The 17277-nt window shown below is 42.8% G+C and overlaps 1 protein-coding gene across 1 annotated transcript in view; it reads left to right on the top strand.

The window, feature by feature from the left end:
- Positions 1 to 17277, top strand: part of otog (otogelin) — a 65756-nt gene that overhangs the window by 9133 nt on the left and 39346 nt on the right. Inside the window, exons 12-19 of the mRNA XM_069165660.1 lie at positions 796 to 928; positions 2451 to 2628; positions 4134 to 4258; positions 4760 to 4972; positions 6597 to 6762; positions 8229 to 8303; positions 9014 to 9057; positions 9168 to 9336. Coding sequence (XP_069021761.1) covers positions 796 to 928; positions 2451 to 2628; positions 4134 to 4258; positions 4760 to 4972; positions 6597 to 6762; positions 8229 to 8303; positions 9014 to 9057; positions 9168 to 9336 — 1103 coding nt within the window. The remainder of the gene's footprint in view (positions 1 to 795; positions 929 to 2450; positions 2629 to 4133; positions 4259 to 4759; positions 4973 to 6596; positions 6763 to 8228; positions 8304 to 9013; positions 9058 to 9167; positions 9337 to 17277) is intronic.

Raw genomic sequence — 17277 nt, 5'->3', positions numbered from 1 at the left:
GGACGATTCATAGAGGCAGATCGTTTACTGTCAGTGACGCGCGGCCTTCCTTACTTTAAAAATACACCAAAAAAACACAACAACCCAGGTGATGTAGCCTTTAACCGGCCAAACTCCACCAGCTGCTTCGACGCCATTCCCACTTCGCCGGCCCCCGACCGTTCGCTAAATCGCTCGATCCTTCGGAGCGATTTAGCGACGCAGATGGATCTGTCATTAAACAGTCGAGGTTCATCCGACGTGACAGTTGATTCGGTAGATTCCCAGCGTGTGTCTCGATTTATCTCACCATGACGAAAGGAAAAAAAAAAAGATTCGTACAATCGCGTCCCGTGGCTTCGCAAACCGCCGCGCAGCCTTCCGACTCGTGAAGGTGCCGCTCAAACTAGACGGTTGTTGTTTGGTGTAATACGCAATACAGCCTGTAGAGGCCACTAGAGGTTGGTTTTTTTTAGACTTTTCATCAGGTTGAAGTCTTAATTTTAAAGATTTATCAAGGATTCAAGCATTTTGTGTTTTTTTTTCCACCACCGCAGATTTACAATCTGATAAAAACGCCCGAAAGCCCTCACAGTTCCCTCTGGGCCACGAGGGTGTGTGTGTGTGTGTGTGTGTGTGTGTGTGTGTGTGGAGGGGTGGTGGTGGTGATGGTGGTGGTGGTGGTGGGGGAGGTGAGGGGGGGTAAAACTGTGTTTTTTTTCCATGCCTCTTTTGTTGTTTCCCCTCAATTTCTTCCCATCATCTCGAGCTCATTGTGTCGCCCCGCTTTATCGAGCCATCTCGTCTCGATTGCAGAATTTAGACGGTGCCTGCATCCAATCGGTCAACCTGGTCGTTGACGAGGACCCGAGGACGGAGATCACACTGAGTCACGTGGGAGAGGTCTTCATGGCCGGACAGTACCGCGTCTCCCTGCCCTACTCCGACGGTGAACCTCCTCGTCTTTTTTTATCTCGCCTCTCCGACATTGTTCGCGCGCGGACTTCTTTTTTTCAACGAGGATTGAATGACAGCTCGGTGCTATTGAGCGAAACAAATTACATTGTGTCGCGCAAAAAAAAAACCAAAAAAAAAAAAAAACCCGCCTTCCCCCCTCTGAGAATTACCACCCTTTTTTTACACCAGCCGTGTTTTTCACGATCGGGTCGACGGCCTTTTGTTTGTTTTATGCGAGACTGTGTGAGAACGATCTGTTACTTGGTGCCTCGATGAATAGAAATCACTTATGGTACCTCATGTTCTGTTCCAGATTCGGACAAAGCGCTTTACATCCTGACTCCATTTATATAGTTCTCCCAAACAACGTGTTATTCAATCAATCAGTTCTTCCTTATGTAGGTCATTTCCCGTACAGGTGCAATACAAACTGCCTATAATGCAGTTTAGACGTGAAGAAAAACTGAAATGAACCCCAAAAATATTGATCGATTTATCAGTTACAGTCCTGCAGAACATTAATCAGTGGAACTTTTCATGATCAATTGTAGAAGCCTTTATCAAGTTAATATTTATGAGTTTCACCACCTGTCAATCAATCAGACACGCCGACAAACAAACCGCTGTTTGAGGCCTAATATCTAATTATCGACGGGATTATTTTCAGATGGACCGCCAGAAAACGAATTAGAAGGAGGGACTTTAGCGAAAGACCCCATAAAAACACTTATTGACTTTGTATTTTATGAGAGAAGTTGAATGGGAGTCTGTGGGAGTCAGAGGCTTTCTGGAGCAAACCTCTAGTGGCCCTCGGTGGTATTGCACTTTAAAAGCACTTCCGCATTAGCCTTCTTTTTTTAGACTCGGAAACTACATCCGCTTTTATATACAGTCTATTATCAAGAATAAAGAAATTAGTTAACAAACATGGGTTCGCATTACGTAAATATAAATTAAATGATATATTTTTTTTGTATACATAAGTACCAAAGTAAATTGTTTTTGGGGCCTTTTTTGTAGTACACCATCGAGATCAGGAGGAAAATAATCAAGGAAAGGTTGTCAGATATTATCAAGTATATTGTCATTACCCTTTAATGTAGTACTGAGGTGTACGCGGGCACTTCTTCTCAAAGCGTAACTCAACACCACCAGGCTGAAAAGCTGCATCGCTGGTGGGCGTGTCCACAAGCGATGTCACAGCGTACCCAGCGGTGCACTTTGACGTTAAACCACCGGGGGTCGGCAAAAACAAGATTTTAACAAGTGTTGCGTTACTCTTTTAAAGGTCCGCTATTATTGCTGCGGACTAAAGTTTTTGATCAACAGGCTCTTTGTATCATATGCATGAGTATGAGTATGCTAACACGCTAATCAGGAGGTGGCGCTAATGTGCCAAAGTGACGCAGCACTAGATTGAGACTTTGGACGTAAACATTTCAAACATTCATCAAAAGCTTTTCAAACCGCTCCACCTCGATGCCTAAAACGTCCTCGTCTCCGCTCTCCCGCAGACGTCTTCCACATCCAGGAGCTGTCGTCCATGTTCCTCCAGGTGCGGACGGCGTTCGGCCTGCGACTCGCGTACAGCTGGAAGGAGTTCCGCCTCTACCTGCAGGCCGGCGAGCCGTGGGAGGACGCCACGGTGGGGCTGTGCGGCACCTTCAACGGCAACATTCAAGATGACTTCCTGTAAGTGTGCGCCGGCCGACCTCCGACCCCCGTCCCGCGCCCTCCGCTGACTCCGCCTCCGACAATGAAAAAAAAAAAAAAAAAGTGGTGGTGGTGGTGGTGGGGGGGGGGGGGGGGGGGGGGGGGTGTGCAGGGAAGGGGATGGCGAAGTGCTCTCTCTCTCTCTCACACACTCTGGCTCTGTAATGCAACACTGGTCGGGCGGCTCGGCATCAAACGCCTCGCTCTCTTGATCAGCTCTTTTAGGCGGGCCAGATGAGCGCCCAACTGGACACGCCACTTCAACAAGGAATTTACTGTTAGCGGAATAGGGGGCTCCACTGTACCGTATCGTAACGGCCGACCATAAAGGGCGGATGTTGTCTAACAGCTGTAAATGGATATACATCACAGTCGGGAGACCCGGAGTGGTTCGAAAAAACTGGAACTCACTGCGCCCGAAGACTCGGTTAAAGCGACGACAACATTTTCCTTTGTTGTGTATTTTTTGTCTTTGTCTTTTGGTACGACGCGCTGACTTCTGTTGGGTCGTTTTACTCGCTTTAAGACGGCAATATTCACTTTTTTTTTTCGTGGCCAAAACAAAAGAATGCATTTGTCTTAAAGGCCCCGTGTTATAATTTTATTTGCAGTCTTTATGTCCACATATTTTTGTGGTTTTAAGCACCATTTCAATGTAGTTTTACATCTTCCCTCTTCAGCTTCTGTCCAGAACAGCTTCTTTTGTGTCTGTACCTTTAAGACGCTTTGAGATCAGTGACCCTCTCTTCTGATTGGCTGATTCTTCTCTGAATGATGCACGCTCAGGCCAATCACAGTTTTTTTTTGTTTTTGTCTGGTCTTAGAGCTTCCTAGCTCCGGCACAGAACGACCGCTCCATGTTTCCTTCCACGTAAAAGGTTGGACAGTGGGCTGTGCTGAGGGCGGAGCTTGAGTTTGTGACATCACAAACATGTGGAAGTCCGAACAGCTCGTCCAAACGCTGAAAACAGGCTGTGGACTGAGTATTTTGAAAGCTTTGTTTTTTTCCTCTGCGATTTCTAATCTGGATACGCTGCTCGTGTTAACGTTCGCTCAGCCACTCTGAACGGGCGGACCAATCAGCGACCAAGGGTCGGTGGTTACGCGCGTTGGTCCCGCCTCTCCTTCGCTGTGATTGGACGGCTGGGTAAAAAGTGACCACGTTTAACATTTTTAAACTCTCCCGAAAACCCCGGACGCGAACGCTACCATTAAAAACTGAGATTTGAGCTCCACCTGAACTGAAACAACAACGATTTTATTCGGACAATGAAATAGGAAGTAGCATCCGTTATGTTTAATTAAAAAAAAAAAAAAATGTTTTATAGCTGCCAGCATACACACATTTATTCTTTCAAAGTAAAAGTGTTTGCAGCAACAATAAAAAAAAAAAAAAAAAATACCCAGAATGAAAAAAACAAAATGAGCTTTTTTCTGTCTCCACGTTGTTGTAATGAATCTGCGCTCTCATTTTTTTTCCGCAGCTCCCCATCAGGAATGATAGAAAGCACCCCTCATCTGTTCGGAAACGCCTGGAGGGTCTCGTCAGCCTGTTCGTCCAGTCTGAGCACGCCTCAGCTCGACCCCTGTGACACTCACCAGCAGGCCGGTCAGTTTTTCCTCTTCCTCCTTTTTCTTTTCTTTTTTTTTCCTGTTTTAGAAGTAAAAAACTTAAAGATTCACAATGTTGTATTTTTATGTTCATGTGTTTTGGGGATTTTTTGGGGACGTTATCGTCGGTTGGCCGAACGCCGTGGCTTCCTGTAGGTGTTTCAAAGTAAAAGCCCTCACTTCAAAGTAAAAGCCCTGCAACGTATCATACACAACCCGACGATTTGTTCGGGTTTTTTTTTGCGGTTTCTCGTTTGCAGACAGGTAATTTATTCCTGTTATCCACAGAATTCAGACATTCTTCAGATATAATTGCACATCAAACATTTATTTTTAGACACACATGGTTGCGTCTGGATTTTTTTTTTGCTCAACCTTGTCAACAAACGAACTCCTCGATAAAAGTCAGTCTAATGTGATATTTTAGCATCGTCGGCACGTTTTCCGTGTGCCGTAACGCCGACCTGCTCCCCCTCCCCCCCCTCTCCCTCTCGCTCAGTGACCTACGCCTCGGAGATGTGCGACGTGCTGAATCAGGACCTGTTCTCCGCCTGCCACGAGTACCTCAGCCCGACCCCCTTCCACCTGCAGTGCCGCTCGGACACCTGCAAGTGCGGCACGCCCTGCCTCTGCTCGGCGCTGGCCCACTACGCTCGCCACTGCCGCCGATTCTCCGTCATCGTGGACTTTCGATCGCACGTGTCCGACTGCGGTGAGTTTTCACCGCTTTTCCTTCTTCTAGCGTTTAATTAGAAAAATCCAAATATTTCATTCACGGTTGATTTGCAGAACATCAGCGGTGAGCTTTTAGGACATTCTGGCGTTTAGCTTTAACTCGTTATGAAATTTAAATCGCCTAAATTTGTGAGGTTTTATGGTACCAAAGTTTAATTCGGACAAAGTGAAACAGTTTGAACTCTTTTATTAAAAAAAAAAAAAAAAAAACTGTCTTTATCTCACTTTGCCCATGAAAATTCATTAAAAAAACCACTTAAGTTTAATGTTGCATTTGATTCAAATCATCTGGCTAGCAAAGATGTGATAAGATAGTTAAAGACCCCCTTTTTTGGAAGTTTTTAACCTTGTTGACATGTTCATGTGATGTTTTTTCTTTTTATATGTCCTGCAAGACATATCATGAGTGCAATAAGCAGTCAACTGCATGGCTGAGTATTTGCTCTTTGGAACTGCAGGGTACCAATGATAGTTTAAAAACACAGAGTCAGACAGTCAGGGCTTCAGACGTCACATACTGAAGGAACCAATCCCGTCAACCTGTGGGCGGAGCAACGGGAGGATGGGCGGGGATAGAGGCGGGGACTATATGCACATTCATAGAGCCGCACGTTCTGAATGAAGGCAAAGGAGTTACATCTCATCCACTTTAAGGCGTTTGAGGATTTTTTTTTTCTTGGAAAAATGTAATTTGAATAACCAGGCATGAGTTTTAAGGGTTTTAATAAATGTCAGGAGAGATATTGTAATGAAAAAGTTAATGTGATGCAGCTGCGGGGCTCTAACAGAGATTAGCGATTTGACTGCAAGTGCTGTGATGGAAGATAATTATTTGAAATGACAACCCACTCTCTACCTGTAAGCGTATTTAATTTTGATTTTTTTTTTTTAAATTTTTTTTTTAAATGTACTTTTACATGTGAACCACACACTTAAAAAAGTGCAGAACACCGAGTGGAACTAAGGAAGAGAAAAACATCAAACAAGACTGAAATGAACACATTAGTTTAAAATATTAGAGTTATTGTTGGTGGCATTCATGAGAATTTGACCTATTATAGTATAGCGTATTCAAATATTAAGATCAAATTAATACATTATGAATTTATTGATTTCAGCGATCCACAAAACGAAAAAAAATCTTCAGTTTTCTACTTCAATATTTCCTTTTTTAGTCAATAAGTAGAGATTTTGGTGACATTTAAATCAGTGCAGTTATATTTTCATCCTTTTTTTTAGATGAATGGCAGTATAATGAAATTCTTCATGTTTTATTTGGTCGATATTGCACAAAAAGAAACAAAACCGTCACAGATGCAACAGAACGTACAGACAACATCAAACATGAGACAAAGACATATTTATGGGAGGTAACCAGAGGTTAGAGGTGGTCGTCTACGTTAGCTGGAGAGCTGTGTGTGTTTGAGAACTCAAGGCTTTGTAATGTCATTGAAGTGTGAATCCATTTTTCTGCAGAAATATCTATTGTAGCATTAAAAAAAAAAAAGAAAAAGAAAAGAAATTTGGTTGAACTTCGGCGGCCCTCGGCTCCGAATCGCGACGCTAACGAGCGGACGTGATTCTCCATCTTTCCCCTGCAGCCGTCGGCTGTCCCGCCACCATGCACTACGGCACCTGCGTGTCCTCCTGCCAGCGCCGTTGCTCCTCCCTCTCCGTCCCGCAGCACTGCGGCGAGGAGTGCGAGGAGGGCTGCGTCTGCCCCCAGGGCTCCTTCTACAACCACCGAACACACACCTGCGTGCACAGGTAAGGCCAAAGAGGGGGCGGGGCTTCCAAGTAAATCCAGACAAAAAAAACAACAACAAAAAGAACTCCCGATACAACTGCTGCTCCGTTTCAATCACGTTCAAATATTTATTTTCTCTGCTGTATTCGGACGATAACATTGTTGCGTGGGTATTTTAGCGGTACGTTCAGGAGACGGTGGGGAGTCGTCGTCGTCGCTGAAGCTCGTGGAGCTCGTGGAGCTCGCGAAAATGGCTAGCGGGGCTGCGAGTGACTCCACCAAAACAAATCCTCTCAAAGTGATATTTGTATCTGCTCTGAAGTTTAGGTCAGCCTTTTAAGTGGAAAGCCTCGTATCTCTCCCGCAGACGTTACAGAGCCAGAGGACCTCTGTAATTGCGCTCTCCCTTTCAGCCTTGCTCTGCCCTGGAAGACATGCAGCTTAATTCCTCTTAAATGTCCCAGGTTTTTTACATCCTAGCGCAGCGCAGCGCCTTACTTACCATGCGATCGAGTTACGTCGAAGAATTCGCCGTGAAACCCCCCTTTCATTCCCACTCGGGGCCGGGGACAGATATCTGATAACCAGTGAGAAAGAATTTGTAGTACAGAGGCCCGATGTGTGGCGCTGGCCTATATGTTACAAAGGCTTTCGGCCTCGGCTAAACACTTTTAACACACCGTAGATCCACTTTTATTTTCTGGGATTTTGTTGTCTGGAGAATTTACTCATTTTTTTTTTTTTAAGGAAGCTTGGTTAAACACCGATTTCCCTGAAGCCTCCTATCTTTCCCAATATCTGCTTACCGGTAATGCTCTGTTTAAGGTAACGCTAAACCCTCTTTAACATAATTCTTTACAGAAACTGAGCAGTGTGTGCTTTACATCACTCAAAAAGACCGATGGGTAATTTAGGGTTTCAGGATGTGTCTGGAGATTAAATCGTCACACGAACAAACAACTGCTGCGTCGGCAAAATTAGTTCCTATTTATTGTTACTAGTAAAAAAAAGTAATTCATTCACCAGTCGCTGCAGTTACGCTGTTTCCATGACTAAGGTTCCTCCGTAAAAGTGGACGTAGAGTCTGGCTCTGAAAAATGAGGCCTATGCAGCAGCGTCTTAAGCTGCAATACCACCGAGTGCCACTAGAGGTCGACTCCAAAAAGACACCGGCTCCATAGACTCCCATTCAACTTCTCTCATCAAATACAAAGTCAATAAGTGATTTTATGGTGTCTTTTGCTAAAGTCCCTCCTTCCTATTAGTTTTATGGAGGTTCATCTTAAAATAATCCCGTCATTAATGAGAAAATAAGATTCAAAAAGAGTGCGTGTCTGTTTGATTGACGGGTCTGTGGTGCAGCCAGGTTACAGCTTTCGGTTGCTGTACGCAGAATTTCATGCGTGATCTCAGCTGGTTTCGTTTGTATTTGTGTGTGCGCGCGTTTGCTTTTGTTTACGGTTGTGTTTTTCTTGTTTTTTTTCAGGAGCGAGTGTCCCTGCAGTTTCCTTGGAGCGGATTACGAACCCGGAGATGTGATCATGACGTCAGCAGGTGTTCAGTAAGATCCTCCTCAAACTCCGTCTCTGTCCACAAAACATTTCCACATCTTAAAAAGACAAATCCAGTTTTTGTTCCTTTTTATTTACACTTTCTGTGATGATTATTAATGATGATCAAAATACATTTTTCACTGACTTAACCCTTAAAGCCCACTACTCTGGATTGAATTCTGCTTAAACTCGTCATTGCATAAATATGAAACATCACAAATGAGTGTGACCACATTTTCGTAATGAAAAATCTCTTAAAAATAATGTTTAAAAAGATGCTTTTCATAGAAATCATTAAAAAGTTGTGGTTAAAAGATGTAACTTAATAAAACAATGACACATATTTCACTAAGCATGCAGGTTGTTTTTTTTAAATTTCTGAGTCATAGAATATCCCACAAAAATGGTTTAGATATTGTCAGATTTTAGACAAATCTCCTCTACAAAAATATGGAAATATACCTCTACTGACAGTATTTAATTCAGTTCAGTTAGCACCTGTAACTCAGTCAGTTAAGATTCATACATTACTGTGGATGAGAAGCTCCATCCAGGACTTTGGTATCAGGACAGAGACAGAAAGTTTCCGGTTAGCGGCGTGTCAAATGTCCTCTTGTTTTCTCAATAAAAGGGCTCTCTGGGTACATTAGGCTCCGCCTCCTGTCAATCAATCCTGTAGCAACTTTGATGACGGAAGACCTCTTGTGTTCCCCTGCAGGCTCTGTCTGAACGGTAAACTGGTGTCCCAAACGGCCGACGCAGGTAAGTCGTCCACGTCCGGATGTTTTACCGATTTCCCTTTTCTGCGATTTTTTTTTTTTCCCGCTCCGCCGCAGACATCAAGATGTGTTCGATTTCTCCGTCACTTCTAGCAGACCGGTTGTGTCCTGCGGGTCAGCTCTACCACAACTGCTCAGAGGGGGAGGACGGCCTCCTGATGGGAAGGGGCGTGGCCTGCGAGCGCACCTGCGAGTCCTACCTGCTCAACCTCACCTGCTCCACGCACGAGCCCTGTGTGGCCGGATGCGCCTGCCCCGCCGGGTGAGTGACGGCTTCTACGAAGTCATCTTGTCCGGGCGCTGAATAGTCGCGTCCCCGTTAATGTGGAATCATTTCATGTGCCTTTTTTTTTTTTTTTTTTTTTTTGTGAGCGATGTACAACGAATCTTTACAATTAAAACAAAAAAATGTAAAATGTAATGTTTCAAAATGAAACGCTGCACTGCCAACTATCCCCTGACCACAATTAGAACAGAAACGATCAAGATTAAAGCTTGAAATCAAAAATATTAACTGAAAGTTGGAGGTTGAGTTCATTTGAGATTTAGAGCCTTTTTTTCACACCTCAAAACCTGAATTAATGTCCGAAGCATCGTTCTTGTTTTAGTTGCACTGAATTTGATCCACTTTGTTTTGGTTTCACGCTGCAATTTCGCGAGCGCATTTAAAAACCTTTTTCTCTCGTACTGGACCCTGATTGGTTTTCAGACGAGCGTGCATCTGTCGCCTGCGTGTTGTCTTTTCTGTTTGAGTGGAGAAAAATGAATGAACAGATTCATTTCCTTGCCGCTATGTTTTCATTATCAGCTATACGTTTCTGCATTTTTAAGCGTTTTTCAAGCTGAATTTTGATTTTGTCGTTGGACCAAGTTACAGTTAAATACTCTCCTCCTCTTTATGTAGCTCGTTCTTACTTCTTTTCTTTTTATGTCTTTTTGTTTTTCCGTTGTTTGTCGAGCGACGATACGTCACCAAATGAATTTAACACGTGCAACAACTCGTGATGGGACCACACACACACGTGATTGTTCATATTAATGGTGACGTTATAAACATGGTTCGTACATGTGATCACCCGTGTCCCACGTGGAAAACATGTGAAACAAAACGTGTTTTATCTGAAAGGGATTTACTGTATTTGCTCCGGACCTTTGAAACTGTTGTTCAGTTTGGTTCGAACCAAAAATTCTCCTTCTTGTGGACCAAAACAAGGAGAATTTTTGTTTGGGACCAAACTAAAAAGTCAGAAGGTCCGACCCAAACACGGCAGCTGTGAAAGCCTCTTAAATCTCCGGAAAGTTTTGATGGCAACAAACAGAATCTATTTCCATTAAAACTCTTGTTCAGTTTGGTACGGACCAAAAATTGTCGTTCTTGTGGACCAAAAGAAGGAGAAGTTTTGGTTCAACTAAACTAAAAAGTCCAAAGGTCCGACCCAAACACGGCAGCTGTGAAAGCACCTTAAATCTCCGGAAAGTTTTGATGTAAAAAAATGTCCGCACGTTGTCATATCACCTGTCATCTTAGCGATATCGTACAAACGCCCCGATCCCTCGCTCATGCTGACGGGACCCTCGAGGTTGAACCGTTGTTGTTTACTGTTTGTAACCGGAGACTTTTGTGAAAGGAAGATTGCAGGTTTGACTCCTCGCAGCAGAGGGAGGAAAGTTCTGTCCCAAATGATAATGTGATACCGAATGTGGAAGACGGCTGCCCGAACGCAGACCGTATCCGCCCTTGGTCGGCTGTTTGGTATGAAGCTTGTCTGCCTGTATGAGGGTGAATCGGGTTGAGTCTTGCGAAGGAGCGGGACCTTTCTCTGGAGAAGTAAAGGTTAAGTAATGAGTGTGCCATGTGGTGAAATCTAAAGCTGTGAGTGCGCCGAGCTGGAGCTGAGGTCAGCGGCAGGCTGGGCGGCAGACCGGTTAAAGACTCTCTGAAAATGTCACACAAACCAGGAGTGATCCTCCGGCTCTCCTCCCACCGCTGCAGGAGGATGATGGAGGGAGGGGGGGGGGCAAATTCCCCTACCTGGTAACGCCGCTCGCTGCATTCGGCATAATTAATTTCTGTGCAGTCGGCGTTTTCCTGCGGTAAAGTAAATATTCTCCCCACTAAATTGTTCAAAACACTTGAATTGAAAGGGTGTTTTTGCGTGCGGAGGCTTTCAGACACGGCTGGCCTTTCTCTTCTGTTGATTGTAGAGATATGAGGCTTAGATTCAGCCCTGCACGCCGGCATTTTCATTTCAACTTTTAAAAATGCAGGAGCACCAGAGTTCATGAGAACGGCATGAAAATAATCAACTGGTTCCGACCCAGCGATCTGATTGGTCAACTAAACGTTTTCGACGTGCTCAAATCATCATGACGTCACACACTGCTCATCATTAGTACATATCGCTCCGCATTCTCAATGGGAATATAGAATTAGAATAGAATTTCATATAATATGTAATATAATGTTGTTTTTACTTATTATAGGTTCATTAAATGACCCATTTGGTGAAGTCGGGTCTTTTTTGGTGCTTTTTTTGCCGCTCCGACCTCCCGTACCGTAACACCACGGATAGTCGCGCGTTTAAAATCCTAGCGGCGGCTAGCTGGACGGTTAACGCACGACACGGTGCTAAAATCTTCGCGGATATCTTAGTTCCAACCAGACTGAGCTAGCTGAGCAGTTTGGTGTTTCTATCTGCTGCATTTATTCAGTTTGAGAAACCGTCTCTAGAAAAGCAAATAAAACGGTCTGGAAGTCGTCTCTGTTGCTAGGGCGGTTGCTAAGGGTCGACCTACTTCCTGGAGTGATAAACATTGCGCACGTTACTTAAGAGTCTACTGGCGCGTTTTCCAGTTCTTAGTCTTTCCCCGTGTGTTGCCATGGAAACGGAGATCGTTCATATCCGATTGTTGTCCCCGTGGCCACTGTACATGTTCTACTTTACATTGTTTTAATTGCAAAACTTTCCAGCACTGCCGGGTCGGAGAAACTAAAAATTGTTCAAGTTGGTTTGAGTTTAAAGACATTTTCTCCCGGCTGCGTGGTGATGTTTTGAGATTCAAAGACATAAGAGGCATTTAAATGTCTTTTGACATGACAAAAAAAAACAACAACAAAAAAAACTCTGCAGGAGATCAAAAGTCCTTAAAAGCAGCAGATGAGGTGCACAGACATAATGGAGTAGATTGCAGTCACCCGATCCCTCTAATCCTCTCTGGCTGACGTCCTGAATGGAGGGTTAAGTGCTCTCATTCTGTGACATCAAGCAGGAGTCATGCTGATAACAATATGCACAGGCAGGGGTTACTTTAAACACGTCCTACCTTATGACACCTTTTTACAGATTATAAAGCCGACCGACGGCGGCTCTACTCCTGAAAACTGGAAGATTGTTTTTCCCTGTTTTTGGCACTTGGACGCTGATACATACTTAGTGTATAATTCATATTTTTGTAACCTTTTTTTGACGTAACTGCAGAATTTACAGGAAAAAGAAGCAAAAAAACCAACAAGAAAAATATCTCTGAATCAAAACTCAAAGACGAGTTTATTAATAAACAGTTAATTAGTTGAAGTTATAAAGTGCATATTAGATAACATGCGATTGGATTATTTTAGCTTCAGATCCCGTAAAATAACCAAGGACCCAATCTGTGAAAGAACAGCAACTACTGGAAGTTCTTATCGATCGTGAATTTATTGACAGGTCTATTTATACAGTAAAAATGATCGACAACTGAACCGAAGCTTTTTAGGTTTTCTGATCCTTTCAGGAGTTTTAATTCTTGTCTGTCAATCGGAGCCCGACCAATACTGATCTGAACCATTGAAAAAAAAATCCAATAATATTTTTTTTAAATATATAAAAAAAACAAAAATCAGTTTTAATTAGGAAAACTTAAATTTGGTTACAAAAGAACTGTGACAACGTGCAGTGAGACAGTTGAAAATAAGCTTGTCAGTGCTCTCTGGTGGATAAACCTCCGAATGGCCGCACCGAACAACCTCAAACACAACTTTAGTATTTTTGTTTTGACCACTGTGTTTCTAAAAATATATCTGCGATTTACAAAACTACACCGATAACATCGGCCATGTCGAAATGTAAATATCACATGGTTAATGGATTTATTTGTATTATACTATATATATATATATATATATCATGCATGGTATAAGAAAATATAAATAGGACAAAATAGGACACATTTGAGGACACGTTTGTTGTGTTTAATGAAACACTTAATTTGCATTTACTGAGGAGGAACACTTTTTTTGGTAGAGGAAAAAAATGCGAGGTTTAACAAAAATCCCTTGAAGAGAATAACAACAAAAAAAAAAATACTCAAAAACTTTAAATTATAGTTGATTTTCAGCCATAAATTGTATTTGTATGTTAAAAAAAATAAAAAATAAAAAAGCACTCAAGTGAGGCATATACATCCTTCTGTCAGGCTCGGTCTATAAACAGTTTGTGTTTTCTGCCCGTTGCTCAGCGCACTATTTCGTCCAACATCCGGAGACACGATGACACAGAGGAAAAAGGTCGGTGAGGTTCAGAGATGCCTCGCCGTCACCGCTGCTGACCTCACCGCCGTGATTCATACGTTCCCCCCGTTCGCCACGTAAAAAGCATTTTTGCCCTTTAAGGTGACAACGACCCCGCAAGCTCGACCGGAGTGCCGGTCGTGGTGTGGGTGTTTTAATAACGTCCCGAAACCTGATAAGTGTGTGATGTAATTTGGTGGTAAATATGGACACAAAGAGATCTCATTCAGCCTGGACACGCTCCCCGATGACAGCTGTTATTAAGTGCAGCGACGGGGAGACGGTTTAAAGGCTCGCTGGGTGATCAACTGACGAGTCATGACATGAGTCGGATTTGTAGGAGGTTGTTTTTCCACAGTGTTTTTCTGGTCCTCAGACTGACTCTTGTTGTGGCTCTGAACAGATCAGGTTGGAAATAAACAGCACGGTTTAAAAGAAGCTTAATACATTTGATATTATTTTATACAGATTTGGGGTTGAGTACTGAACTGTGACTCTTTTAGAGCACAAACCAAATTGCGGTGTGAGACATTCAGGGGACATCTGTAAATTGGAGCATCTACAGGCCTGCAGGCGTTTAGGGACCCTTGGTAAACTGTACTGTCTGATGAGAGCTTGCACATAGGGTAGTTAGGGAACATCTGTAAATTGTATAGTCTAGTGATAGCTTACATGTGAGGCGTTCAGGGGACATCTGTAAATTGTAGCATCTTCCAATAGTTTATTTTTTTTAGCCTTTCAGGGGAAATCTGTTAATTGTAGAAACAGAAAACAATCTGGGTTACACTCTCCCCCTCTAAACTGCATGGAAACTACAGGTTTGTACTAAAATGTGTATCGAAAGAATTATCATTCAGGAAAAGTTATTTTTGGAACAATACCTCTTTACATATTTTGAAAACTCGCTTATCTATTTTTATTTCTTTTTAAATCAATATTGAGTTTATTTTTCTTGTCTGCATCCGCAACAGAAGCAGGAAGTTATAGTCATTAAAACCTGATGGAAACAGTTTGCCATCCTGTATCTGCAACGACATGGTTTCCCCCCTCGGAAACATACAGCAGATGATAACCAGCTGCCTCTGCTGTCGTTTTTAATACCACACTTAGATGATTATCATGAAAACAAGAAAAAAACAAAATAAAATCCCAACTCAAAGTCAACTGCAAGGTATTCATCTGCAGCAGGACTTAAAAAACCTCTAATGGGAAATAATTAGCCGAGGAGCTGACAGAAGAAACCATTGTGTTTTCATTCACAATGGCACACTTTGTTTATGATCAAAATGTAGACCATTCATTCGTTCCTTCTGTGTCAATTAGTGCAGCTGAACTCGTATGAACCTGGACTTTCAGGTGCAAAGCAGAAGCACGCAGCACACTGGAATTCGTTTTTAGTTCACAGTGCGTTACACGCGGCGGCAAAAACAATCTGCCGTGTGCGCGGTTTCAAGCCACGATGGAAAGATTTTTTTGGTGACGTCTTAGATGTAGTTTGGAAGGTGATGGAGATTTTCAACCGCGTTGACTTTTGAAGCATCGACACTTGGAAGAACATTTTATGGGGAACAGTTATTTAAAAATGGCAAAAATCGAAAAAAAAGAAAAAAAAAAAAGAAAATGGTAAGAAGAACTTTGCAGCCGTCTCAAACGGAAAACGTAAATCTCATTAAAACATGTCATCGTTACCAGCCTGAGCGCAGCACAAAGGTCAGTGTGTGCCCAACTTAGATCTGGCACTTTGCCTCTGGCTCTGGAAGCTGGACGGTTTCTATTTCACAGTTCCAACACAGAAATAAACAGGAAGAAGTTTAAAAGAAAAGCGTTTATATTTCAGAATAAAATGCACATCACCTCATATTTCTTTTACAGTTTTACTATTTTCTTCATTTAGGGATTTAAATCAGTTTTCTAGCTGCACCTAAGAGCAACGCTTGCTTGTTTGTATGTGGTTTATCCACCGATTGTACGAGAAACAAGTCATTTATGAAGCTCCTCCTTGCAAAAGACTGACACGTGTTGCGTTTTTCCACTACAGATAAGGAAATTTAGTCGTCACAACAGCTTCAGAATACACCTCAGAAAGATAGATACACAGAAAGGAAAAATAACGAATATGCATCCAATAAAAAAAGGATACATACAACTAATAAAAAAAGAAAAAAAAAAAAGATATAAAAAAAAAAGAACTTAAAGGAACTCAATCGAAACACGTCATGCCGCCATTGAGCGCTGACCATCGTGATTCGTCAATGACATCGTTTTATCCCAACGAGGACGATTACAGTAAACATGACAGGAAAAAACGGACCAGAGGAACCAAAGCTTTCAAATTCAGAGGGTTGAAATAAAAACGTGGGTCGCGAACTGAAAGTTTACAATATCGGTGCCTCCTCTTACGTTTGTTTTCTGCCCCACAGCTGTGATTTATTGTGTTTGACGTTCATCGGTTTGGCCAAAGCTTGCGAACTACCGCTGAACACCGAAGTTTTTTTTATTTTATTTTTTTTAAAGCATGTGTGACAATTTAAATCTCGGCTCTCCAGTCGGTTTTGTAAAACTTGGCCCGACGCCGGATGCGTCGCAGACTGTCGTCGCGCCATTCAGCTGCATCTTCCTCGGTCGCTTTTACATCGTCCGATAGAATTAACATCGAAATCGAGGGCCGCGGTTACGAGGATTTAATTCATAATGTGCACGTAGGTCGGGAGAATAAACGATTTGGGGATCTTTGATCGGTGTAATTGATACGGCAGCTTGGCGGGCGGATAAAGGAAGCTGTTAACGCCGTTTTATCCGCGCTGTAACTCTACTCAGATGAACCTGAGGTTTGTGGCGGGACCATTCAGTGTGTCACTTCATTGTCCGCCAGATATAGCTCAGCCCTGGATATTACAAGATACTTATCAGCTTCGTCTTGCAGAGTGGAGAGCAAATGGAGGGGTCGGGACAAAGGCCGTTTCTCTCCCTATCTCTGAGAATCCTAATTGTCTGGCTTTCTCATGTAGCGACACGAGTGTCACCGCTTTTCATCCACAGCCGCCCACCCCCGGGCATCCCCCCGCTCATGAGGCCGACGAGCTTTGGCCCTGCCTCTGTCGTTCTCCTCATGTGGGTTAGGGATGAACACGCGGGAGCTCCAAACGGTGACAACGTGGTCTGAAAAACCCGATAGCATTTCGTCAGCTTTGAATTAGAGCGCAGTGAGATTTTTTTTTTCCGGCTCTATCGTCAATCGACAACTCACCCGGGCGTGTTGTCACTCTGACTGGCTTCGCATCTCAGACCTACATCCCAAAATTTGCTTATTCGTCAGTACTTACACAAACCAACATTACCACCGTTCCAAAAAAAAAAAAAACAAGGACTCATTGATCGTTTACATCTTGTAAAGTTTGGTTAAGTTCGGCTACACTGTAAGAAACTTACGGTGAAATTCAGAACTTACTGTAAAAAAAAAAAAAGTTGTTACTTGTCAATGTCTGCCAGTTATTGACGGTAAAAATCATTCACCGTAAATAACTGTTTAGAAACAGTAAATAAATGTGGATTTCACAGCCTTTTAAAATTTTTTTTTTTTTTTTTTTTTTTTTACAGTGTATACCTAAAAGTGCTTGGTTAAAGTTAGATTGACTTTACAGTGAGAAAAAAAGT

Source organism: Embiotoca jacksoni, unplaced genomic scaffold, assembly GCF_022577435.1.
Source record: "Embiotoca jacksoni isolate LCO1_2020_lvr unplaced genomic scaffold, fEmbJac1.0.p SCAF_35, whole genome shotgun sequence".
Classification (NCBI taxonomy): domain Eukaryota; kingdom Metazoa; phylum Chordata; class Actinopteri; family Embiotocidae; genus Embiotoca; species Embiotoca jacksoni.
The sequence above is the reverse complement of the archived record's forward strand: the minus strand, read 5'-3'. Positions and strand labels throughout refer to the sequence as shown.